The sequence below is a fragment of the Vanessa tameamea genome, chromosome 8 (genome assembly GCF_037043105.1).
Source record: "Vanessa tameamea isolate UH-Manoa-2023 chromosome 8, ilVanTame1 primary haplotype, whole genome shotgun sequence".
NCBI lineage: Eukaryota > Metazoa > Arthropoda > Insecta > Lepidoptera > Nymphalidae > Vanessa > Vanessa tameamea.
In genome coordinates, this window is record NC_087316.1 from 449,319 (window position 1) to 473,907 (window position 24,589).

At 32.5% G+C, this 24,589-nt stretch overlaps 1 protein-coding gene across 1 annotated transcript in view; it reads left to right on the forward strand.

Annotated features, from left to right (window-relative positions):
- Window positions 1–4,889: 4,889 nt before the first annotated feature.
- The window catches only part of LOC113396241 (nuclear receptor-binding protein homolog), a 59,196-nt gene continuing 39,496 nt past the window's right edge, over window positions 4,890–24,589 (forward strand). The window contains exon 1 of the mRNA XM_026634115.2: window positions 4,890–5,363. Coding sequence (XP_026489900.1) covers window positions 5,238–5,363 — 126 coding nt within the window. The 5' untranslated portion in view covers window positions 4,890–5,237. The remainder of the gene's footprint in view (window positions 5,364–24,589) is intronic.

The window sequence follows — 24,589 nt, forward strand, 5'->3', positions numbered from 1 at the left end:
TCGTAAAGGTAATCATCCAACACATATATTGCAACTTTCGCATCGAAAAATGTAAAAAACTGGCTTGGTATAAAGCATTATAGGTAACATTATACCCTCTCGAAAACAGGGTTTCTACCATCTGAAGGCCGATTCTAACACCTCGTGCACTCATTGGTTAATTTAAAATATAAGCTTCCCGGCTTCCTGTTACACACTTCCGTCTCTTTTCTCGAAATTCACTACCACACATTACAGGAAAGCGAGATGTAAGATATAAAACATCCAAAAGCTGACTATATTTATTTCTTTATTCCCATAATACATTAAATATTTTTCATATACAATCCATGCAGCGGCTCAGCGAAGAAAAACATTGTGAGGAAACCTACATGTGTCGGATTAAATTCTGCCACATGTATATGCACCAACCCACATTGTAACAACGTTATCAAATAAGCTCCAAAATATTTAACCTTAAACCGGAATACAATAGCATTTTGGGTGTACCTCCCTGGGCCTAGGACTAGTATTAGGATGATTACATGCTATAGATTGGATCCAGAAACAACACGTTAACTTTATCATATAAGTAGAGAAAATTTTAAGACGCTTATAGCGCAGTAGCGCAGTATATCTAGTGAAAGACGAGGTTAAAACTTACCGCTTAAGTTTGTAAGTTGCAATCTGATGCATTTATACATATTTAAATTCCAAGGAAGATAGTTCCGCCGGGGAAATGGGAAGCCAGAGGAAATGTTATTAGTAGTAATGAGAGTGGCAAGTACGACTAAGTTTTTGGCGTTTATTCGGAAATTTATAATAGACATTCCGTTAAATTCTCTATTCATTTTGTGTTACACTTGAAAGTTAATACAATTTTAATTGAAACGGCGCGGCGGTAGATTTGTTTTATTTGCTACTATTGTTTCAAATGTTTATCGAGTCGAGAAAATCAAATTAAATTACATATCTTCTGAAGTGAGTATTTTTTTCAAATAACTTTCTAAATATACTAGCGAAGTGGTCTAACAAAGTCTTGAATTAATTAAATATAAGACTATAATAACCAATATAGCATTTCGACTTTTATTATATTCCATTCAAAGTCCAAGTCGGTTCTGTATTAAAACTATGAATTCAAAACAGAACTGAAAGCGTTGCAATTTATTGAAGTTGATTATAAGTCTCGTATAGTTCCCATCAGTCAGTTATGAGGTGTCGTAAAAAAGGTATAAACCCAGATAAAATGTGACGTCCTCGCCTGCAAATGAGACGAGCAAGCTGTTGGAGATTTATAACGAAATGACGAACATTTTCTGCAAACTATCAAATTATCAGCAACTAGTTCTGTCACCAGATTTGTACTCGAATCCGTGCTAATTATCCCGTGTCTCAATCTAAACTGTGAAGATTTATTGAAGCGTTAAGATTGAATCTAAAAATGCATATCCACATGAAACTCGCTATTGATTTATATTACTATTTTTGTATAAAAATAGTTGTTAATAAATTGTCTGTATCAGTGAAGAAAGGTCTTCGTCACTCTTCAGTGATCTCCTAAACCAATCACCATGAAAGTTGGCGTGTTTACTTCATGGAGTTTTTTATAGAGACCATTTCATTTTAACTTGCCCCTGGATGCTAATCCAGGCACGAGGCATGAGGCACATCAACTTTAAACCGTTCAATCGATCTCCATTACAATCGATATACACACACAGACAGAACAACATCAGCTGGGTTTAACGAGTATTTTATAATATTGTAAGTAAATGGTAATGTACGATCGCGTTTAGCACGCCACTGTTGAGCAGTTCTATCTGTGGGTATCTAGGAGAGTACTCACGGAGAGCATTTATGTCTTATGTAATAGCCCCGAATTAGCGTTATATCAGTGAGTACAGATAAACATGCGCTTTTAATGTTATTGTGCACTAAGTACATTTAATGTACACTGGTACTTGCGACTCTTATCTTGGTTTAGCGTGTTATTCATTTATTTATCATAGCTAAGCTAACTGACAAATGTGCCACCGCATGCCAAAAGATATCGGTACTATAAATATGAATAATTTATGCTCTCTATTATTATGACCTGTTTTAAAATTATCCTGGTATTTCTAACTTTATATCCCAATTTTTGAAAATTAAGATTGATTTTCGTAGTATAAGCACAAAAAATGAGTACACTCATCCACCAGTTTCAATAGGTAATACGTCTTAATTCAATTTATTATTTCCAAATAACCCATGGCATAGCATTAAATATTGGCATGTAACACAATTTCTTATTTTAAAAATGATTGAGCTGTCATTAGAAATAATACAAAATCAGTTAGAATAAATAAATATTACCAAATTGAATATTCAGAAAAAACATGTATATGACACAATCATGCAAGCCGTTTCCAATAATTCAGGTGGATTATATTTCTCGGATGCACCTGGTGGTACGTGGTACAGGAAAACGTTCGTTATATCATTGATTTTAGCAACTATTCGATCGAAACAGAAAATTGCATTGGCACTTGCATCTTCGGGAATTTCTGCTACATTATTAGGTGGGCGAACCGCACACTCTGCATTAAAAGTGCCATTGAATGTACAGATGATTGAAACTCCAATTTGCAATATTTCGAGAAATTCTGCTATGGCAAAATTCTGCGATTAACGTCAATTATTTTATGGGATGAGTGTACAATGGCGAATAAAAAATCACTAGAAGCATTTAATCGAACAATGCAAGAATTACGTGGTAATCTTTTAATCGGGAAGCATTTTGGTGGCGCTTTGATATTACTGTCAGGGGATTTTCGTCAAACATTGCCTGTCATTCCTCGATCAACTCCTGCTAATGAAATAAATGCCTGTTTGAAGTCATCAGTTCTTTGGAGATATGTACAAAAATTTACACTAAACATTAATATGTTTATTAACCTATAAAATGATCCAGCTGCCTATGAGTTTTCAAAACAATTGTTAGAAATTGATGATGGCAAAATACAAATGGACAGGACCAATGTATTGATCGCTATACCGAACAATTTTTGTACTATTGTGCAATCGATAGATGAATTGATTGAATGTGTTTTTCTGAATATTCTTCAGAATGATATAAATCATGATTGGTTGAGAGAACGCGCCAATATTAGCACCAAATAACATTCATATCAATGCTATTAATTTTCAAATTCAAGAGAAATGCCAGGTGTATTCACGACATATAAATCAATTGACAGTGCTATGAATCAAGATGAGGCATTGAACTTTCCAGTTGAATTTTTAAATTCATTGGAAACGGCTGGTATGCCACCGCACTGCTTAAATCTGAAAGTTGGTTCTTTAATTATATTATTGCGAAATAGAAATCCACCAAAACTGTGTAATGGCACCAGATTGACAGTGAAAAAGTTATTGCAAAATTTGATCGAAGCTACGATCTTAACTGGTAAATCTAAAGGTGAAGTTTGATACCGCGTATCCCTATGATTCAAACTGATATGCCATTCGAGTTCAAACGATTACAATATCCTGTTCGTTTATCATTTGCGATGTCCATCGACAAGGCCCAAGGGCAAACACTTCACGTTTGTGGTGTGAATTTGGAAGAATCATGTTTTTCACACGGCCAACTTTATGTTGCCTGTTCTACAGTCGGTACACCCAGCCGTTTGTTTATTCACACTCAAAATGGAAAAACCAAATATATTGTTTATCCAAATGTTTTGAATTATTTTTTTAAATAGCTAGCAATTAAGTAAATATATTTTTTTAAGAAATGAATCGATATTCTAACTCATTTTTGTATTATATCACTTTATACGTAGCGAAGCACGTACCGGGCCGCTAGTCATCTATATAAACTTGTGTTGAATAATGCTGCTTTATTTATTAAAGTATTTTTTACAAATGATTTTAAATTATTAATCGTTAAAAATATCTGAAGAAATTTATTATAAAAACGAATACCTTACCTGAAGAAGGATTCATTGTCTATGCGGAGCCGGAAACTTAGCGTTATAAGCTTATCCACTACGTCTTGTGTGCAGACAATGACTATCACCGATTCTGTAAAAGTGATCAATGTTAATGTAAATATACATAACATTATTGTAAATATATTGTGACACAATAGTAAGTACTCCTACTTTGTTAAAAACAAAGGGAGTCTATAACTCCAAGATTATAAATAGGCAGATAGATAGATAGAATAATGCAGTAGAATACAATATAATTTTGCAAACACCACTAATTAAATAACCGAATTGGTTTAGATAACAAATGAAAAATAAAGTAAGTACTTACGAAATGACTGATTATTTCATTTAATTTGCAAACAATAACACAAATTATATTGGAAAACATACCTACATATTTTATAAGCCTTTATTTTCAGCCCCATCTATTTACTTGAAATTACATATATGTATTGATGAGACGAAACGACAAACGACAACCTAAATGTTTTACCCGCTTTATTCTTCGTAACGTCCAGATAACAAATAGTTTTATCATTTACTGATAGATGGCGCTGATCTGTATTACATACTATATTTCTGTTCCTTAAAATTAATATAATAATGAAACAATATATATGCACAAAAAATACTAAAAAATAACATCATTATAACTACAATATTATTCATATTTTTTATTTATTATCTTATACACGATATACGTAATGATTTTATAACGTGTCCATAGATGGCGCCTTAAAATTTTTTAAATTAATATAATATTTACGTATATACACTGCAGTAAATATAATTAATATAAACAGTTAATTATTAAAAACTTTTGTTGTATTTCAAATTTATTTTCAGATTTTTTTAAAGAAAAGTCATATACCTGTAATGTAGAGTATTGTCTATGACTGTTAAGAAGACAAAAAAAATGAAGTTGTCTCTGATTTTATATTTGTGTCGGATAGAAATACGTCGAGAGATACGCCGGCGAACAATTTATTTCAATTATCATGAGTAAGCTCACTAGACTCACTGCGTTGTATTGCTTTATATAGAAAAATCTTTAAACTTTACATTTTGAAGAAAAGGCTTTCTATTCTGTGTCGTGTTACAAATAATGGTTTGGGATGAAACGTTAGTGACATCTAGTCTTGCAACCTTGGTTATGGTTACAAGAAAAAGTGTATTTTGAAAATATTTCCTAGTGTTTTCTTCGTAAAAACATCAGTGAATTATTTGTTGACTGTGCGGTGATCACCTTTGTTTCTGTAGTGTTACAAAAAAAGTGTTATGTCGGGCGGCAGAAGCATCGACAAGGAGCGCAAGTCGCCCAGGGAAAGTGGAGAGGATTCCGAGGATGAGAGCGAAATCCTGGAGGAGAGTCCTTGCGGCCGCTGGCTTAAACGTCGTGAAGAGGTAAGTACTTGTATTTATTGAGAGCAAGTAGATAATTGACGAAATAATCGAAATGTAGGCCAGAACAAAGGTATCATCAGCTGATTCACAAGGTTAGCAGATATTTAAAATAAGTCGTAGTTAATTTGTCGTAAAATGATTAAACTTGACTCATTCTCTTTGTATATGTTTTTATTTAATTCATATAATAACAATATTATTGTAATCATAAATAATTATCTTGAATTTAAAATAAGTTTTTATATCTTTAGATTTATTTTGATATAAATTATATAAACTTAAATAAAAATTTATTACTTTTAAATCGTTAGTGTCAGTTGTTTTTTCTGAAAACTATAAGAAGCTGTTATCTTTTTTTATATAATAGAAATTATAATAAAATAAAATCCAAACTAAATATAAAAAAGTACTATTTAAGATATAATGCAAATAGTTTTTACCCACAGATTTTATTTCAAATACTTTATTATTATTTATAATTAATTAATGAGGTTTTCAGTCTGCGGTATCAATGATTACAAAAATTATATTTTAATACAATCGCTCGCTCCAGTGTAAGATAAAATGTGGTCTAAATTGAATTCAAAGTATTATTAAAAATTAAAAAAAATATATATGTTGCTATAGTACTTTTAAATTGACATTACATATTACTATTCTATACTAATATTTAATACAATTTACAATCTGTATTGCTATCTGATAAACTACATTGAAATAAAATAATAAATATTTTTACTACAGTAAGTTTCAAATCGAAAAGAACACTTTAAGCAAATCATTAATTTAGCTTAAATGACAGTTCGTCTCATTGTTGTTTTTTTTACCTGTAAGGAGAATAACGACATTTTGTAAGGATATTAACTACACATAAACACTACAACATATTAACAGAAATCTAATAAGGTAATTAATCATAGAAGCACCATATTTTAATTATTTGTTCATAATTGGTTATCATTATATGATAAAATATTAAACTCGGAATTAATAGTGAAAGTACATGAGATACCGTGTGTGGCCATAAAATAAAATTAAAACAAACTAAAATAATATGTAATTATTTCTAAATATCTAAATAAAGTGTATATATTGTACTTCTAAATAATTTACAACATTACACATTTTTTTTAAATTAAGTGGTGAATAGTTTGAGAGACTGTGTCTCGTAATATGTTACTGCTTCTCAAAATGTTTTGAAATCTGTGTGGGAACTTGCCTTTACTATTTTTTAAATGTAACACTTCTCAAAATACATAACTAATTTTTTTATTTCATTTATATGAAAATATTTTTTATGCTCGCTTATATACATTATATTTTTTTATTAAATGTTTTTTTAATAATAAAGTTTGTAACGTCAAACAAAAATATGGTGACTCATATTTTAATGAGTAATAATCTGCTTTGCAAATTATATATCAATTAATATATTTGATCAGTAACAACTTGTTGATAAGCTTTTGTTGTCACTGTAGAGAAGTTTCGCCCATATACAGATAAGTCTTTTGTAAATTGTTTTCCTTACGTTTTTCAAAGAGAGTTATGCTTTCTATTCCAGGATTGTTTAGTTAACTACATATCTAAATATATTCTAAAATTTCTACGCAAAAAAGCGAGTTATTGTAATTATTGATATTTGTAATTGTTGTTGTATTTTCTCTAATTAAATAATATTCTTAATGATAAACTAATATCATTATCTTTATGTAAACCAGCTTGTAAAATCAATATCTTTTTTCAATTAATAGTGTTAACTAATTGAGCGAGCAATTAGTGTTTTAATATATTTAGAATTGGTTATTTTTAGAAGAGGAATTTTCTAGAGATGTTTCGTCATACATTACTGTGATGACTCAATAAATATACAGTAAGTAATCGAACTAATTCATGAATAATGTCTAGAGCTGTCTAGACTTTGGTATAAACTATTTGGGTATGACAGGCGAACGTTTATGACCCATAATCGTAAGTCATTACTAAATGTATAAAATACATTGACTAATTTTGGCATGCGTAATGAAAATGGATATATTTTAAATAATCACAATGTTTCATATTAAATATGGTTGTAATTTCAGGAGGTATGTAATTTATAAAGTAATAATAGGTTGAATATATTTTTGCGTGTTATATCGACTTAGTGGGAAAGAAAATTGTCGGTCTGGGTGCTTTCCAAGCTTGCGCTGCCAAAATTTTCTATGTAAGTTAAGTAGATCTCCAAAATATCAACCAAAACTTCAGATCGCGTATATTATATTTATGTTAAAAAAAAAAAAGAGGAAAACATTAACGTAAACGGAACAATGCTTAATCGTTATCAAAATAAATAAAATGAATTCTAAGCGTTATCTGTAAATACAAATTACCGTTTACACTTCGCTACTTGGACCGGTACTTCGGGAGATATTGAATGATATTTAAATAAACACACGAAAAAAACCGTGCGGCGTGCGCTACGGTGTTTATTTATAGTAGATAGATAATAAGCGCCTTTATTATGGTAAAGGTTGATGGCTGTAAGAAATATTAACCATTCCTTACCAATCACCCATGCGCTACTAACCTTGAGATCTAAGATTCTGTTGATGGCAAGAGTTAAATTTAAGTTTTGCTGTTTGGCGGTAGAGTATGTGGTGGAATGGATGATAGGTACCCGGACGGGCTTGCACAAAGTTCTACCTATAATGTAAATGCTTGCTTCGATATTGTTAATAATGACGGTATTGAAATATTCGTTTGTACAACGGGTTTAGCTATTAATATTTTTTTAGATATTTGATTAGTTAAATACTCTTTTGAATGAAATGAAATTTAATTTGAAATTAAATTAATCAAATCGTAAAGGTTATCAATCAACCTGCAAGCCTTCCTGTGTCGCAGATGTTAATGGTTGGTGGTAGTCACTTTCCATAAGATAAGCCTCTTGCTCGTTTGCCATAAATGCCATAAAAGCTATATTTTTATAATACAAGTTTAAGAATTTCATACATTCTGAATGTAGATCATCATAAAAGTATTGCAGATAATTCGCTAATCATTAAAATTAATTAATCTAACTCGTGGCTAATTTAGTGGCCACCCCCCGTCTATAGTCTCAGCGTACGCACGAGAGTTAATTAAACAGTCATTACTTAGTAACGCGACTTTCCCCGCGCTGCGCCCGCGCCGGTCACTGACCGCTGGCGATTCGGCGCTTACGCAACAAAAATCACTGTCGCTTTCTAGGCCTGGGGTCATTTTTCATGCTAATCGAAACACCTGTAATAACTAATTGTAACTGCCTCACTTACTCAACATAAGGTAATTCATATTCGTAGTTAGTAGTCAGTAATATTCTATGAGTATTTCACTGCTGGAGAAAGGTCTGATCTTCACTTAAAGCCTAAAATGTTTTTTAATTTAACCTATCTCTTACAAGATTTATATCGAAATAATAATTAACACAATACTAAGGGAACCTTACTACCTAAGGTAAACACGGATTGTGAGGTTTCCGTGCGCCATATCTATCAGTAACACCCTATAGAGCAAGATCAATGACGCAATTTCGCCCCTTTAGAATAAAAGTTTAATACCAATTTCCAAATGACTATTTCATTGTGAGTTGGTTGAAGATGATGAGACAAATGTAGGTTTTTTAACTTTCGCCGCAACATGAATAGGTCCACATTTGATTCCGCGATATTCAGTTAAGTTAATTCATTCTATACAAATTTACACATTCGTAGACAAGCTTTCAATGAATTTCATCATTACGCGCTCATCAGCGGGAATATATCGTATAATTTCGAATTTAAAACTTTCAATCCAATTCATAAACTTTTCCTGCTTAAGACCATATTAGTTTGATCCAAGTGGCATAAATCTAAAATTCCGTAATACGAAGTTTTGTTCTCAACTTACTCGAGTTTCTAAATTTTCGGATGAACTGAGCCAAGTAATGTCGAATTTCTGTCGAGCTGGATTAACAAATTAGGAATATATAAGTAGCACCAAGAAGAAGTAGAAATTGGTAGTGTAGGAATACATTATCAATTTTTCTTCTTTCACGGAAATTTCACAAGTCGTTTCTCTTCGGGTATATCGGCTTAAGTTCCCATCTGATTATGAGTTGATTTAGTCTCCGTGACCAAAGTCGTTTAGGAGAACAATATCATTATTTCATATAATCAGTACTTATAAACTCTGTATTATAAATTCTACTATTTTAGGATACTCTATATTCTACATGCATTTTAACCTACAACAAACTTTAAATCGTTACCATCATTAAAAAGAGATCGCCTAGTAAGTAATCAACTTTGCCCATAGAAAATTGCAATGCAAGTCATAAACAACTCCTTACACCATAAATACACCGTCAATCGGTTAATCGATGTTCTTCTTGGTGGGATCTAAATTCCGAATCTGTGGTAGCTTAATATTTAATTCTGTAACATGACTCAAAAGTCCTTATAAAACCCTCCTTGAAGAAAGAATATTTTTATTTTATAAGATCATAATTCCCTCTTGACTGCAATTACACCAATTGACTCACTGTTCAAACCGGAACACAGAAATACAGAGAATTTATTTACTCAACAATTATATGTATCAGAAAAGAAAAAGTATTATTGATGTTTGACGGTAGAATAAATGACAAGTGGCTAGCCCGCGCAAATTTTAACCGCTAGGCGAAAGACGTTCTTGTAACCGCTTGCACGGTAACCGACGCCGTTTAGGTGTTAATTGCTCAATAATTACCATTTCCATCGTTTTCCGTGAACCGAACAAAACCGCCACTTCTTCGAAGACACGTCTTGTCAACTTGCAAGTTTATTTGAACCAACGACACGCTATTAATACATTTCAGAAGATGACGTATTCGTGGAACAGCAATTACATTGTGCCTTGTTTGTTTAGGAGATGTGCGCGATTTCATGCATTTGTACTTATGTTGTGAGGCTTAGATTTTTGTTTAAGTTTATCCTTGGGAACAGTAAAGCAAAAACTTTTTATTTTTTTATTTAATACCTTTTATTTAGTACTCGTTTATCAAAACTTGTCAGACATTTAGACGTATTTTAAATTTTATACGTACGAAACGTGTAAAATTTATACTAAGTCAAAATTTTCTCCCTTCTAATGTTGAATTTCCAAAATAAATCCTTTATTAGCGGATACCTACGTTATAAAATAACCTTATGTTCCAAATGCTTTCTCATACTCGTTGGTTTTGTCAGTGCGTCTATAATTAGCCGGGACAAACGATTTTATAAGATATTATACAGATAGTAAGAAACTAGTTTACTGAGATATTTTAATTAATTAGATGGGTATCATTTATATTATATATCTTCAAAAATCGAATGTTGAGTCTAGGCATAACTGCATAGCTAATAGTTCTACCAGTCCGGCGACGACGTACACGAAGATTGGAAAAATCTATTAGGAGCAGCAGTAATTGAGTGTCAACGATACGTCTGTCAAATAGATGCTCCTATTCCTGGCCCGACCTCGTGCTCGAGACTAGCTTTCGTCAATTGTCGAATCTATGACCTAGACGTAGTCCAATGTCATTCCATCAGTTTGCATATTGACATATATAACCGTGTATGTATTTTTTGTTATCGCTGACAAACGCTGTGAGAAACGCGCGACCTTTAGCTATGTTAATTTGAAATGTAAATTAATAGGAAAGCGTGCGAATGTTTTAGAGTTTATCTTAAAAATGAAATTCGATAATTCGAGACAAGGACGACATTTTTCCGATACGTCACACATGTTTATAGTTGATTGCATAAAGTAGAAATTAAACCAAATCGTACTCTTGTTTTCTGATCATTACCTTGTTTAGCGGCAACATTAGATTATTGTATGATACATATTGTTCTAGAATTATTTGCTACTAATGGGTTTCCCGCGAAAGTTTGCGTTTATTCAAAAGATTCTTTAGGAATTTCGATATTTATGACAGGTTTTGTTTTGATTTCATTTCATTGTAAACTGCAAGTAATTTTTTTCCGGTCCCTAAAATTAATTCTTTGTTAAATCGTAACAATTTAGTAAATAGCAATCAAGAATCCCCTTTACTTATCACTTGGTCAAAAATCGGCTTACGCTATTGATATATAAGATTTTCATCATCATCATCATCATCAATTACAGCTTATAGGTGCTACTATATATACAACAGGTGAAGTAAAATACAAGGTAAAACACATTATACATTTGAATTATATAATCCTAATATTTAACTGTAACTAACTAAATGTAATAAAACTGATTGAATTAGGTACGATTCGCTATCATCTGCTTGATACATTATAGCAACTTTATTTATGTGTGTGTTAACATTATGCACATTTAGGTCACTAAGCTACGATGCTAGCTCTTGTAAACTTGAGTATATGATAGTATATCATTTCAAATTAGTAATACATACAAAATTGTATGATATTTACATTATATATAATATCCACATCCGTGTCCAGGAATATTTTTTCGGAAGACGTAACCAATACTATTGATGCCACTCCCAGCTATGACGAGAACACTACGTTAATTACCAATGCCTAATTCCATTAAGCATGCGAATCTCCAATTATCCAGGTCACGTAGTTTATTGGCTGTCATTAAAAAACATGGGAATCTGATAATATCGATGAGATCATTGATCTCTTTGAACGAATGTCCGTGACTCATTGTCTTCGGCATGAATACGGCCAACTTCAGACAGGCACTACTGTTATTGGATAGTTCATTGTTAAAAGTCAGTGTGATGTTTTTTATGGTCACCTGATGGTAAGATCGTGGTTACCAATCACCATCGACAACCAGAAACAGACATATGCGCTGTAAAAAATATTAACCGTCTTTAACATAGCCAATGCACCACCAACCTTGGAAGCTAAGATTTTAGGCCCATGCACCTATAGTTACACTGGCTCACTCACCGTTCAAACGTTTTCATCTTATCACCTATATTTTTTTTATAAAACTAAAAAGTATGTTAAATTAATTGTTTGTATTATTACTTATCGGCAGAAGTTACAATTGGTCATAACTTTGAAAGAGATAATATTTGTACAGATTTAACTGGTTTTCCAAAAAATAAATAAATTCATAAAGTCTAATATTAATTTATTTTATAATTTCAAAACGGATCTACTATATTTTTTTACATGTTGCGTATTTTTGAGATCAAGCTTAATGTGACGAAACAGTAGATGAGAAAATCGTTGGACTGCGCGCTTTCAAAACTAACAGATAAACGAAAACTTTGTGAAAGATTTTTGTCGGTCTCTAAAATGTTTGCGGAAAAGTTCACGACCACTTTCTTGTTCACGAATCTTTAATATGTACTATAACAGGTAATTTTTTTACTTGAAATAACGGGCGGAAAATGCGAAATAAATTTAATTTATTTATCAAATAGAATAAACTATTATCAATATAAACATCATATTCATCATTTCAAATTAATGTTTATATTTTATGTTTTGGCGAGTTTTAGTATATTACGATGTGTTTGAATACTTGCATTGGATGTTGGCATGAGGTGACCGTTTTCGTGTATTAGCATTAGCATAGCACAAGCAGATAGACCGCTTACATTGGTAGACTAATATGTATACACTAACAGAAAGCTGAATAGTTTTTTTAACGGCGCTAATTTCAGGATGTACCAGTTCGATTTGCTGTCTTTTTTAATGTAGGTAGACGGACGGACAAGTGGGACATCTGGTGGTAAGTGGTGATCACTGCCCATGTCTAAAGCTGTAAGAAATATGTCCCTTGTGCCTGTAGTTCATTAGCTCACTCACCAAAACGCAACAATACCAAGTATTGCTGTTTGACGGTATAATATATGATCAGTGGCTATTACCAAACCAGACGGGCTTGCACGAAGCCCTAGGGACCTATGATAGTTAATAAAAAATAACATAGAAAAAGTTTCAATTTTACCCAAAGTGTCTGTCTGGCAGCAATCTAATCCATACCAATATTATGAATGCGAAAGTAACTCTGTCTGGTTGGTGCTCTTTCACGGCCCAACCTCTAAACAGAATTTGATGAAAGTTAGTATGAACTATTATGCCAATACCTGACGATATATAAATCACCTTCTATAGAAAATCCAGAAAATCAAGCTACCAAAATAAAAGCGAATGGTACCGAGGGCACTAGTCGTATATATCTTCCTTGAAGTGAGTTTGTCACGTGTGAAATTTTTATACGATTGGCATCAAGCCTACACGATGCCGATTCATCATGATTCGTTCCATTTATTTGACACCGATATTACACATCGAATGGTACGATTAATGTATCCTACCCCACCCTATTACGTATACATAAATATCATATTCGAATGGCAAATTTCAAGTTCAAGACTGCTTATTATATATTCCTCAATGGGTCACCGTTACTTTTATTTAGTTTGACGCGTACTTTTTGTATGAAAGTGAAATTATAACGTCGATTTATTAAAAGATGTGCAAAAGAAAGTCGGGGGATTCGCATTAAGTTTTTATAGACGCCAATCAAATTTAACTTTGCTCGAAAGTTTCGTCTAATACAATTTGATGGATGGATTCGTGTCTGTACACACATACATACATACATACATACATACATACATACATACACACAAACAAGCTAGTTAAAAAACCATATGATCACTGAGCAAAATAAATTAAAACCCACTCTCATTTGCCCAACTCGATACATATTAAAATAAATCGTTCGGTAGGTATTGGTTATACCCCACCGACTACGTTCTGAGCCGAGGTGCGATCTCATAGGAGACACCCTCAGGACGAACGTCACTCGAGCCCAAAAGGGTTCACCTTAAGGCAGAGTTTTAACACTCGCCCCAACGTTCGGTGACGCTGTAAAGGCCAGTAGGGCCAACAGCACTACTTCAAACAAGATACAAAAAAATAAATAATAGGTATTGGTTCGGTAATACATTACAAAATTAATAAGCCAGTGAAAAATATCCTCCCGACCAATAAATCACCCAACGTTATGTTTAATCATAATTTATGATAAAATATGATACTCGTGAAGCCTTCGACCTAAGTATATAATTTATGACTCTTTATATTTTAATGAAGAAATGCAATGTCTTCTTGTTAACTGTTTGTTTTAGCAATGCTAATGCTCGATTTACCACCTACCATCAAAAATGAATATCGTAACAACTCATATCAAGTAACGATTTCTGTTTCAGACTCGTAGGTGAGTAGTAAATACATATGTCTGTAATATGTTATAAATATTTAGTGCTAAAATGTTTGGTATCATTACTAGACATATACCTTTGCCATTTCGTGAGCGGCCTTATGTCGGAAACTGTCGCATTATGCACTAAAACAATGGGGGTTTTACACGCGATTTGCTGCTTAGATTGTAGCATCGTTATGGTTTTTTCCGTACGAACAACCATAATACAAATATACTTTATCGTACACCAAAACACGAGAAAAAATAATTTATTCCTAAAACAGAAGTCTCCCAAAAATCCTTTGTATAGATCCATAACATGAACAATAAAAATTAAAGTGACTAGGCTGTGTACGGACGTTTTCTTGATATTAGGTATCATGTATTTAGGTTCTTTCATAATATTAGCATTATCTATTATCAATTAAATGTATTCAAATGATTTGTCATCGTTTTCAAATTTTTCCTCAAGTATAGCGTTAGCGTTAAGAGCACATGAATGTTACTTATTGCTTTCGAAAAATCGAAAACAAATTTCACGTAAGTACTGGCCGTATGATGCCACATATATAATTTCGTTATCTGTAACCATTAAAGTCAGCTTGCATTGGTTGCGAGTTGCTTATTTAATAATACGGCTTTATCTAGATTAAACTCATGTATTGGTTTCAAAGTGCGGTATTTAATACCGCCCTACTTACAGCTCCAGCACTCTTCATCATCGGCACGGTTGTTAAGGCAAGACTGTAGTACTTTTCTCTGTTCATATTACATTATTTACACCCAACATAATAATTTTGATATAGTTACCTGATAAAATCAAGAAACGCTATGAGATTAATATCTTAAACGATCGCAGAGTTCAACGCACCACAAACGGCCATCTATTTTATGAAACACGTGATAGTGCTTGTTAAAACACGTGAAACTCTACCTCCAACACCGTCTGCCTAAAAGGAGAGGAGGGCCTTACCCAGCAGCCGTTATTATCACAGTCTACAACTCACTATTCTTAGTAGGATTGCCTTGAAGTTTTCTCATTAAAAATCCAACCGCTGAGATCTATTTAGCCTACATCCCTCTGCACCACAATTACCGACTTGCTCACTGCCTGCAATCTGCATATTTGCATCCACTTAATGGATTGCATAGCTACGCAAGCTCAAGGAATGAAAAATAACGTTTCGAAACTACGAATACCACCGGGAAGTTACTAAACGAAAAAAAAAAACCGTACTGATTTGTCATGCTTTTTGATCTCGTTGAATCTTGTCGTCAGACTTGTCTCAACATGTCTGAGACCAATTTAAAATCCATTACGTCACACAGTTAATAGACAATCAAACAACAATTTTTACATTGTTACATTGATATCGATTTTAAACGAAACATTTCGTAATATTAATTACATTAAATTCTTAACGATACATATCGGGGTTCTAAACAAGATTTTAGTTTTTATAAAACAAGATAATCTTATTAGATTTTACAAAACTGCGCACTTATCTTAAAACAAGGTCACGGCATTGATGAATTATATAACCTGTGATTATGTCCCTCTTTCTTGATAACTTCCGGTGTTAATTATAAGACGCAATCAGAGATTTTTAATGGTGATCTTTTTTAAGACTAATTGGAAAAACTAGGCTAATATACATTTGTATGAACTGAAATAAACTAGAACTTATAAAATGTTCTATCTTTTAAGAATAATGCTATCAATTATTATAGTTAAAATATTGTGTTGACACGATTATATAGACGGATTCAACAGGTACGTAACCATAAGTAATCTAGTGTTAACAGCTAACAAACACACTTACATTACCCACTCAACTTGGGTTTATGAGGGTTTATGTCGTTTCCTGTGTCATTATCATACGTCACGTCTACTTTTTGTTACTAGTTGCTGTGAACGTTTACTGCTTAAATATAAAGATCGAAAAATGAAAAATATTTTTTAGTAAAGGTAACGTCTACTACTGACAATATTTTTTTATCAGTTAATTTAGTTGTCTCGCCATTTAGCAGATTAATGTTGCGTCAAACTAAACTAGCAATGGAATTCGTATCTACAAAGCTTTTCCTTAAATTTTGTATGTGTATCAATGAATTTGGTATGAATGAATGTATTATATTCACTGAAGCGTGTTAAGGCAAACTGCTGCGAATGTCAAATGAGTCAATGAGAGTAGCTGTCGAAATAAGTATATTACTAATTTTATTATATGTATAGATTTTGGTATCGTCTTTAGAAAGAACGTATTTTCTATAAAATACTAATAAGGTGCCTTAAATATAACTGCTTGTTTTTTCAACGCGATAACCATTACATTACGCGTGCGTTCACCTTTAAATGGTTTAATTAATTATAGCAATTTATTATATTGCCTCGTTGGTTCTATAATGTCATAATGATGACCGAGAGCCTACAATTGTACAACTAGTTAAGCTCGATCGTTACCTCCATTAGTTTCATATTGGTTCGAGCTTATAAATTTGTTTTCAATTCCAAAAACGTATTGAAAGAGGAAACATTTGCGTTTACGTACCAACCTAATTACATAAAATATATTTTCCATTCAACAATCACTATCGTTGCCGTGATTTTTTTTTCGTACCATGTATAGGCGTCATATCTAAAAATAGAAGCTGAAATCAGACTGGTCGTTTTTGAATGCTGTAAGTACAATAGCGATGTGAAAGTGTTACCGTGTTACCGCATCCATGAGGCTGCCCCTCGCCCAGACAGACGACAGACAAGAGAAAGGCTGTGATTCAGTGACCAACAGGGCGGGTGCAATGATCTTAGCCTCACTTCCATTTAGAGGCCGTTCCCATTTAAAAGGGCCGAGTGTTTAGACGATACCATCAACCACGATCACGTTTCGATCAGACGAATAAATTTATACGGCAAGCGAAAGCGATGCAAGAACTGCGCGAACATTTTTGACGTAATTGGTTCCATTTTAAAATATATTATTTTGTACGTACTAAAAGCTTGTATAATACTTTATAATGTTAAAACTAAATGCAAAAGCAGTTTTCAAGTACTCTGAAAGTAAAAAGAGAAAATTAAATATGGCTTCTATCTATGCATGCATTTACGTAGGTAGCATAACGATGGCTGTTTTGAAGCGTTGACGACATTTTGGCGGAACATTGTTCAAACATTATTGCAATGTGAATCTGACGTGAGCGAGCAATATCCGTTGCAGTACGTATAGCCTTATCTGCTCAAAGATCTGCCTTGAGAAATAGCTGTCGTATTTTAAGACGTTGATATGTATTTTAATGTTTTCCGGTCGTTACTCTCGTGACGTCGGCCTTCTAGTTTCCCTTGTCAGCGCTCAACTGGTTATTAATGGTTTAGATTTATCTTATCGCGTTCTGGACTTTCTATATATAGATTATATTTATTTATTTTCTTATAAATACAACGGAAATTCTTTATTTAATTATTTGAATAGTAATTAAATTGACTAAGTGACAAACTTTGATGACAATAATGAATTTTATATAAACTACTGCATATATCAAATTATTTTATTTATGATATGTTTTTATAATGATAAGAATATATTCACATTCAACTTTGATTCATTCGAGTCCATCTCGATTCTCGTGGTACGTTAAATATTGAAATCAATAATGTTTTCAGCCGGCGTGTGTAGTGATGCAAGCGCATTGATTGACAATGATGAATTGTTTTCTATTTGCTCGCTCGTTTATTGACGATAGCAGTTAATGATATATCGAACGATGAAAGTTAGGATTTATGAAACATACCTCATGTTTCTCAAGTGGATACATTGAGTAGTCTCGATGTAGTTAATGATCGTGACCTTTGCTGGGCACCTATACGTTTGTTTATTGTTTTACAATCGCGATATTCCTAATGCGTAGAGGCGAATAGCATTTTTATTGTACTTGCAGTGGCATTGAACGCAGGCAATGGGCCGTGACATGTGCGGAATAGATTGCCGGATCTTAATATTTTATTCCGTCTGTCTATAAGTCTTATATATATAAAAAATATCTTAAATAGCTCCGGCTTTTACACAATTAACCACTATATTGATGATTACACATAAAACCTTCACCATAATAAGAAAAATAGAGATGAGAGTATTCAAATATATGTATAGATTATCGTATTAACGTTTTAATTTATTTACTATTGTAGTTTGTCTCATTATTATTGTAAAAGCTACATTCTCAATCCATAATTGACTCTACAATAGAATTCCCACACAAATTCATTAAAGTTACTGTCCATTCGGACCAGACAAAACACTTCGGTCTCGCAGCTTGTCCCGCTGAAATAATGAAATTGTTACATTTTCGTCGAAATATCTTTGTAACAGCGTTAAGTTTTACGAAGTAAATATTTTATCGTGCATGTCTTTGGTAATACATGATCTACGAAAATTTTTTATATATGTACATAAAAAAAAATCTGCTACCAGTAGAGTTTCACCCGATACCAGCGGTTTCGCTTAAAATGATCGACCAGTTGAAACATTATTGCTTCAACTCGGAACACCTGGGTTAGTTTGTGTAGCTTTCCAAAATGCCTATAGCAACGGGTTTCGAGTCTTACATTGCAGATCAAGTTGAAGGCGACTATAAATTTTGTCGACCGCCTGCGCAAATTGTCGCGTAGGCTGCAGAACATCAACTTGGCGTTGGGAGTACGAATTTAAATGTAAGGATAAATTGCGGCGTGTTCCGAGAAGTTTCAAAGTCCACATTATACTTTTCACACGGTTCGAAAGTATTTGCATTATCCATAATTAGAATAAATAAACTAGTTGATCTTATGTTATCTAGCTAATAAATAAACAAAAACTTATCGATTAATGAATTCTATTTGCGATAATTGTCGTCACTGTTTACCAGCCTGTATCTCGACTGTCCAGAATAGTTAGTCGACCTATTTGTATTTTACCTCATCAATAAGAATAAAATAAATTTGGAAAGTCCCGAATCTTTTCGGAGAATTCCAAAAGGTTGTAATGTCTACTTTGTTAATAAGGATATCCAGTCCATTTAAATATCCAATCCTTCCATTAATCGAAACAGAATTTCACGCAGCGACTTTAGTATCTAAGGTAAATATTGAATATTCAATTGAGCTCCGATCGTGATTTGCTCGAAGCTTAGTTGCATTTATATGTCACGCTTGTAAGTCTCGTATTAATTACATTTTAGAGAATTATTATTATGAATTTATCTGTATATTATGAAGTGTTTACATTATTCTAGTCTTTATTACGAAGATGTTCAGCAATTGCAACTATGAGTACATTAAATAGGATCAATAATACTAAAATGGCCCAGCTTTATAGCTTAATTGTTATTTATATGCCATAAGACGTTATCTATTAGATCTATTATTAGATTTGAATAATCCGTTTGATAGGTAGAATGTGTCAGTTGTAAAATCATAAATTTAAGTGTTGAAATTAAATATTGCTCAGTCGTTAACGCCAGTTCTAAAAGAAATGAGGATGAATGTTGATAAAAAGTAGACAAGCAATATAAAATCAAGGCCTATAAAATTTAATAACGTTTAAATGGAATATATAAAGTTTATTTGATACATTTAATATACGTTAAGGATACGTGTGGGGATTTAAATACCGGTTTTAATAGGCATGTTTGTCAAAAATAACATAGTTATTGGACATTTGTGTGGTGATGTGATTCTTTATAGTTTTATCTAAAACTATATTTGTTTCGGTTTATTTGTAAAGTATGTCGATATTTGTGTTGGTAGATTGAAAATATTTATTGAAACTATTGCAAACTATTTTCTTGTGTACAATTTTGAAAGCATCGTTCAGACACATGGCAAAATGTCCTCAACTTGGTTCGCTAGATTTACCTCGCTATTATCTGGATGATTCGCGACCGGCACGCCCACGGCGCCCATTGTGCCCCTCGTGTTGTCGGGGATTTATTGTAATTTATCGCTACACATCTCGACTCGTAACTCGCAAGTTTTTGTAACGATGTTTAGTATCGATAACTTTGCGAAATTAAGACTTCGAAATTTACTATAAAACGGTGAATTCGTTTATTCGTATTTTTACGTAGAGATGATTCGAAATAGTGGAGCTATTTTTAGTTTTTATTATATTTGTAATAGCGTATGCTTTTCTTGTTTTGTATTTTATTTATCCAATTATATTTATCTATATAATAATGTCATGTAAATTTCCCACCGCTGCACTGGGCTAAGGCCTCCTTTCCCTTTTGAGGAGATGATTTGGAGCTTATCAAGCATCACGCTGCTCCAATGCAGGTTGGTGGATACGTATGTGGCGGAAAAAGGGGCACTACCCCACTAATTGTTTCGCAATTAATTCTAGAGAATTTAGACAATTTTCGACGAACACTTTCGCCTAATTGACAGAATTATTTCTCTTTCTCTTCTTGATATGATTTTCCAAATAATATTTTTTGAGCAACTATTTCATTATACTTAATAAAATCCAAGAAAATATATTACCTATAACGTTTATTCATGTATAGTATACAAATTAGATTTTAGGCAGTCGATATATAATGTAGCTATTTGACGTCACTTGAAATCCAATATGGCTGACAATCATCTATTTAACGTAAATGGCGTTTTAATAAAACGTAGTCGGTATTTTATTTCTTTAAGTAATACGGTCAAAGTAATTCAAAAAAAATTCAGAGTTTTTTTTTTGTTAAGACAAGCAAATAGGCCATCTAAAGGTGACTGCAAGACAAACTTTACACAATTTCCATAGTTTGACAGCCCATGGACGGCGAAGAATGGTGAATATTTCTTCCAGTGAGAATGACCACGGTTGTCGGTGACCTATTTAATGCTAAGTATGTTAAATCAAAATATAAAATTACGCAGCGATACAAATCTCACATTCTAAAATATTATTTAGTGACATATAATTCCGACTTCTGTATCACGAAAGTTTTCTCCCGAAAGTTTGACACGCGAAAGACATTTATATACTTGTATTAATAGTACAAAAAATCTTCTTAATATAGATAGGCTATTTTTAGCACGCCTTGTCTCCGGTCCTGACGCACCCTACTCAAACCAATGCAAGGGTGACCATGTGAATGTTTGTGTCGAAACAATAAAGTATTATTTTGTATGACTATTTATATATCGAATTAAATAAAAAAATGTGTATTTTTGAATTACTTGACCGATTAAACCAGTGATTCCCAAAGTGGTCCAGGTGGATCCCCAGGGGTCCACGGGAGACTTGCTGGGGGTCTACGTAGGCGTGAATAAAAAAGGGGGGTCCATAAGATGTTAATGGGGGTGCACGAAAATTTATCTGCTTTTGATAGTAAAGAGCAAAAATGTAAGCATAGTTTTTATAAGGGCCTACCTACATTGTTTTAAGTACCTAAATAAACAGATAATATTTTACTAAGGCAAGCGACTGTTACTTGTCCAAACTTGCGTATTCGATATTACGTACAATTTCGTGTTTTTTTTTTTTTTCGTTATCAGTTTGAGAGAATTACTAACAAATCATAGATTGCTGAAATACTCGTAGGGTTACTAAGGATAGAATTAAAAGAACCAATATTAAACAAATTTAAATTTAGTTCATATTTTAGTGTTTCTCTCAAAGTGTGGTTACAGACACATGCCAATAGGTGGTCCACGAGAAAAATAAGTTTGGCAACTACTGTATTAAACATTCACACAATATATTTGTTCCACTGAGACGATGCCTTATTCATACCCCATCGAGTTGTTAACAATAAGTATATCAATGGACCAAACAAATAATTATGTTGGCTAACCATTATTAAATTTCACAAAACCGCGACGTAGTTTGGTAGTACAGGACAATAAATATAATATCTCGGTCGCTCCAAACTAAAACGAGTATAAATTTAATATATATCTTAAATCTATAACAAGAATTATTATGAATCTATGAAATCGGTTTGTTATTGTCATATCTGCGTCTCCCGTTATCGTGTCAAGATATAAAACCTACGTACATAAACACCTTTGCAGTCTAATCATCCTAATCTTAATTATACCTATTATATATTCGAAAGTTGTGATGGATGGATGTTTGTAACCCACTTACGCCAGAACGGCTGGTTAAATTTGGCACAGAGATAGACAGTCTGACATAAATATTGACATACATTTTTATCGAGGAAAAAATTACCTAACACCAGTAAGAAACAATCAACAAACAGACGAGCAAAGTCGCGAGCGGTAACTGGTGAACTATAAGTAAAACAAATAAAGTTTCAGCAAAAACTGTGTTGTGGTATTTGCTGACGCTGAGAAGAACATTGTACGTTAATTAATGTACAACTTTAGTAGTACCGATAGAATGTATAGACACACGCACACACGGCACTATTAATAATGTTAATCTATTTCTAATACTCTATCATTATCTTACGATAACCCTTCTGTGATATTAAAATAATTTAATATGTGTTTTTATTAACATTGTTGATTAAATTATTTTAAACGATTTTATTTTGATTAATTATAATGTGATATCATTCCTTCGTGCACATTTTTATTTCAAAAATCTGCTTTTAAAATCCTATTAAAATGTACACGCATCCTTTTACCTAGTATTCTTTGATTGTGATTTATACCAATACGATTTCTCATTCGGTTCTTTTCTGTTCCTTTAGTTTCTTAACTAAAGATTCTATTTAAATTTCTGTAATCGATTTGTTTATTTTTTTTTTATATCGGCAGCCTTTTCTTTAAATTGTTTTTATTTAAGCAACTTTGGAACAACAACAACAAACCTCAACAAGTCAACGGCATTACACGTCAACATCTCATTACTCCACTGTTGCCGAATGTTGACATTAAAATAATTATCATGTCACGTCTCAACGATTCCGTACCTATGCAGAATTCAAAACCTGACAGTTCTTTCCAACATCACGTATTATATTCTGGTCCTTGCTTATATGGTAATGAGGACGTTAATGGCGTGCAGCGTCACCGTACAAGCTGTGATTCACCAGCGTACCCTCTGATTCATGCTGTTAATTTATTCTTTAATGATGAGTGCTTGCCTACTTACGACACGTGCCGTTTCGTTAACGTCGTGGTAGATTATATCGTACGTTAACGATTAGGTACATAATAAAACGGATTTCATTTGTTTCAGCTGTTATCTCTACGGAATCCATTGATAAAATGTGATGTTTAATTCTCATATACATCATACCTACACTTTCAACAAGACTTTGAAAATAATTAATTGAAAAAAAATTACAATATTGAACCTACTTAGTTTGCACCCACGCCTTCAATGTGTGTATAAATTCAGCTCAATCGGTTTCGTGAAATTGGCGTAAAAGATACCAAGGTTAAACAAATGTTTGTAAAAAATAATATATTCACGTCAGGTGAAATTATATAATTGACACAAATTTCATCCGAGGAAAAGGGCAACTACTGCGTTTCTTGTCGGGTCTTTTCGGTAGAATCTACATTACTAACCAATTGTAACTTTAGTTTAAAATTAAATCTTGTTAAATGACGATTCGAAATTTCTAAAGGTTTCGTATATAATGTCGAATAAAGCTAAATTAAAGTAGGCTATGGAAATTTAGCTTAGACTTATCTTAATTTAATTTTGTTTATATTCAAGGTACATTAACACTTATGAGGATTTATTAGCATTAACGTGGAATTAACAAAGTGATCTATTTAAATTCCATCTAAATGATTTATTTATTTTACACGAAAGTATTACTTTTTAAAGAGTACCAATATTATTGATTTTAAACAAGACTACTGAGTTTAATTACTATGTTAGCGCCGTTTCAAAGTCTAGCGTATTCGCTGGATATCGTTCGTGATAAATTTAAAAATTATTCTTAGGAAGTCAGTAATAATTGAATTGTATACGACGTTTTTATTTAATAAAACAAGGTAATTTTTATTTTTAGACTTACTTTCTGCTTCCATAAATAGCATAGATATTGTAAATACATAT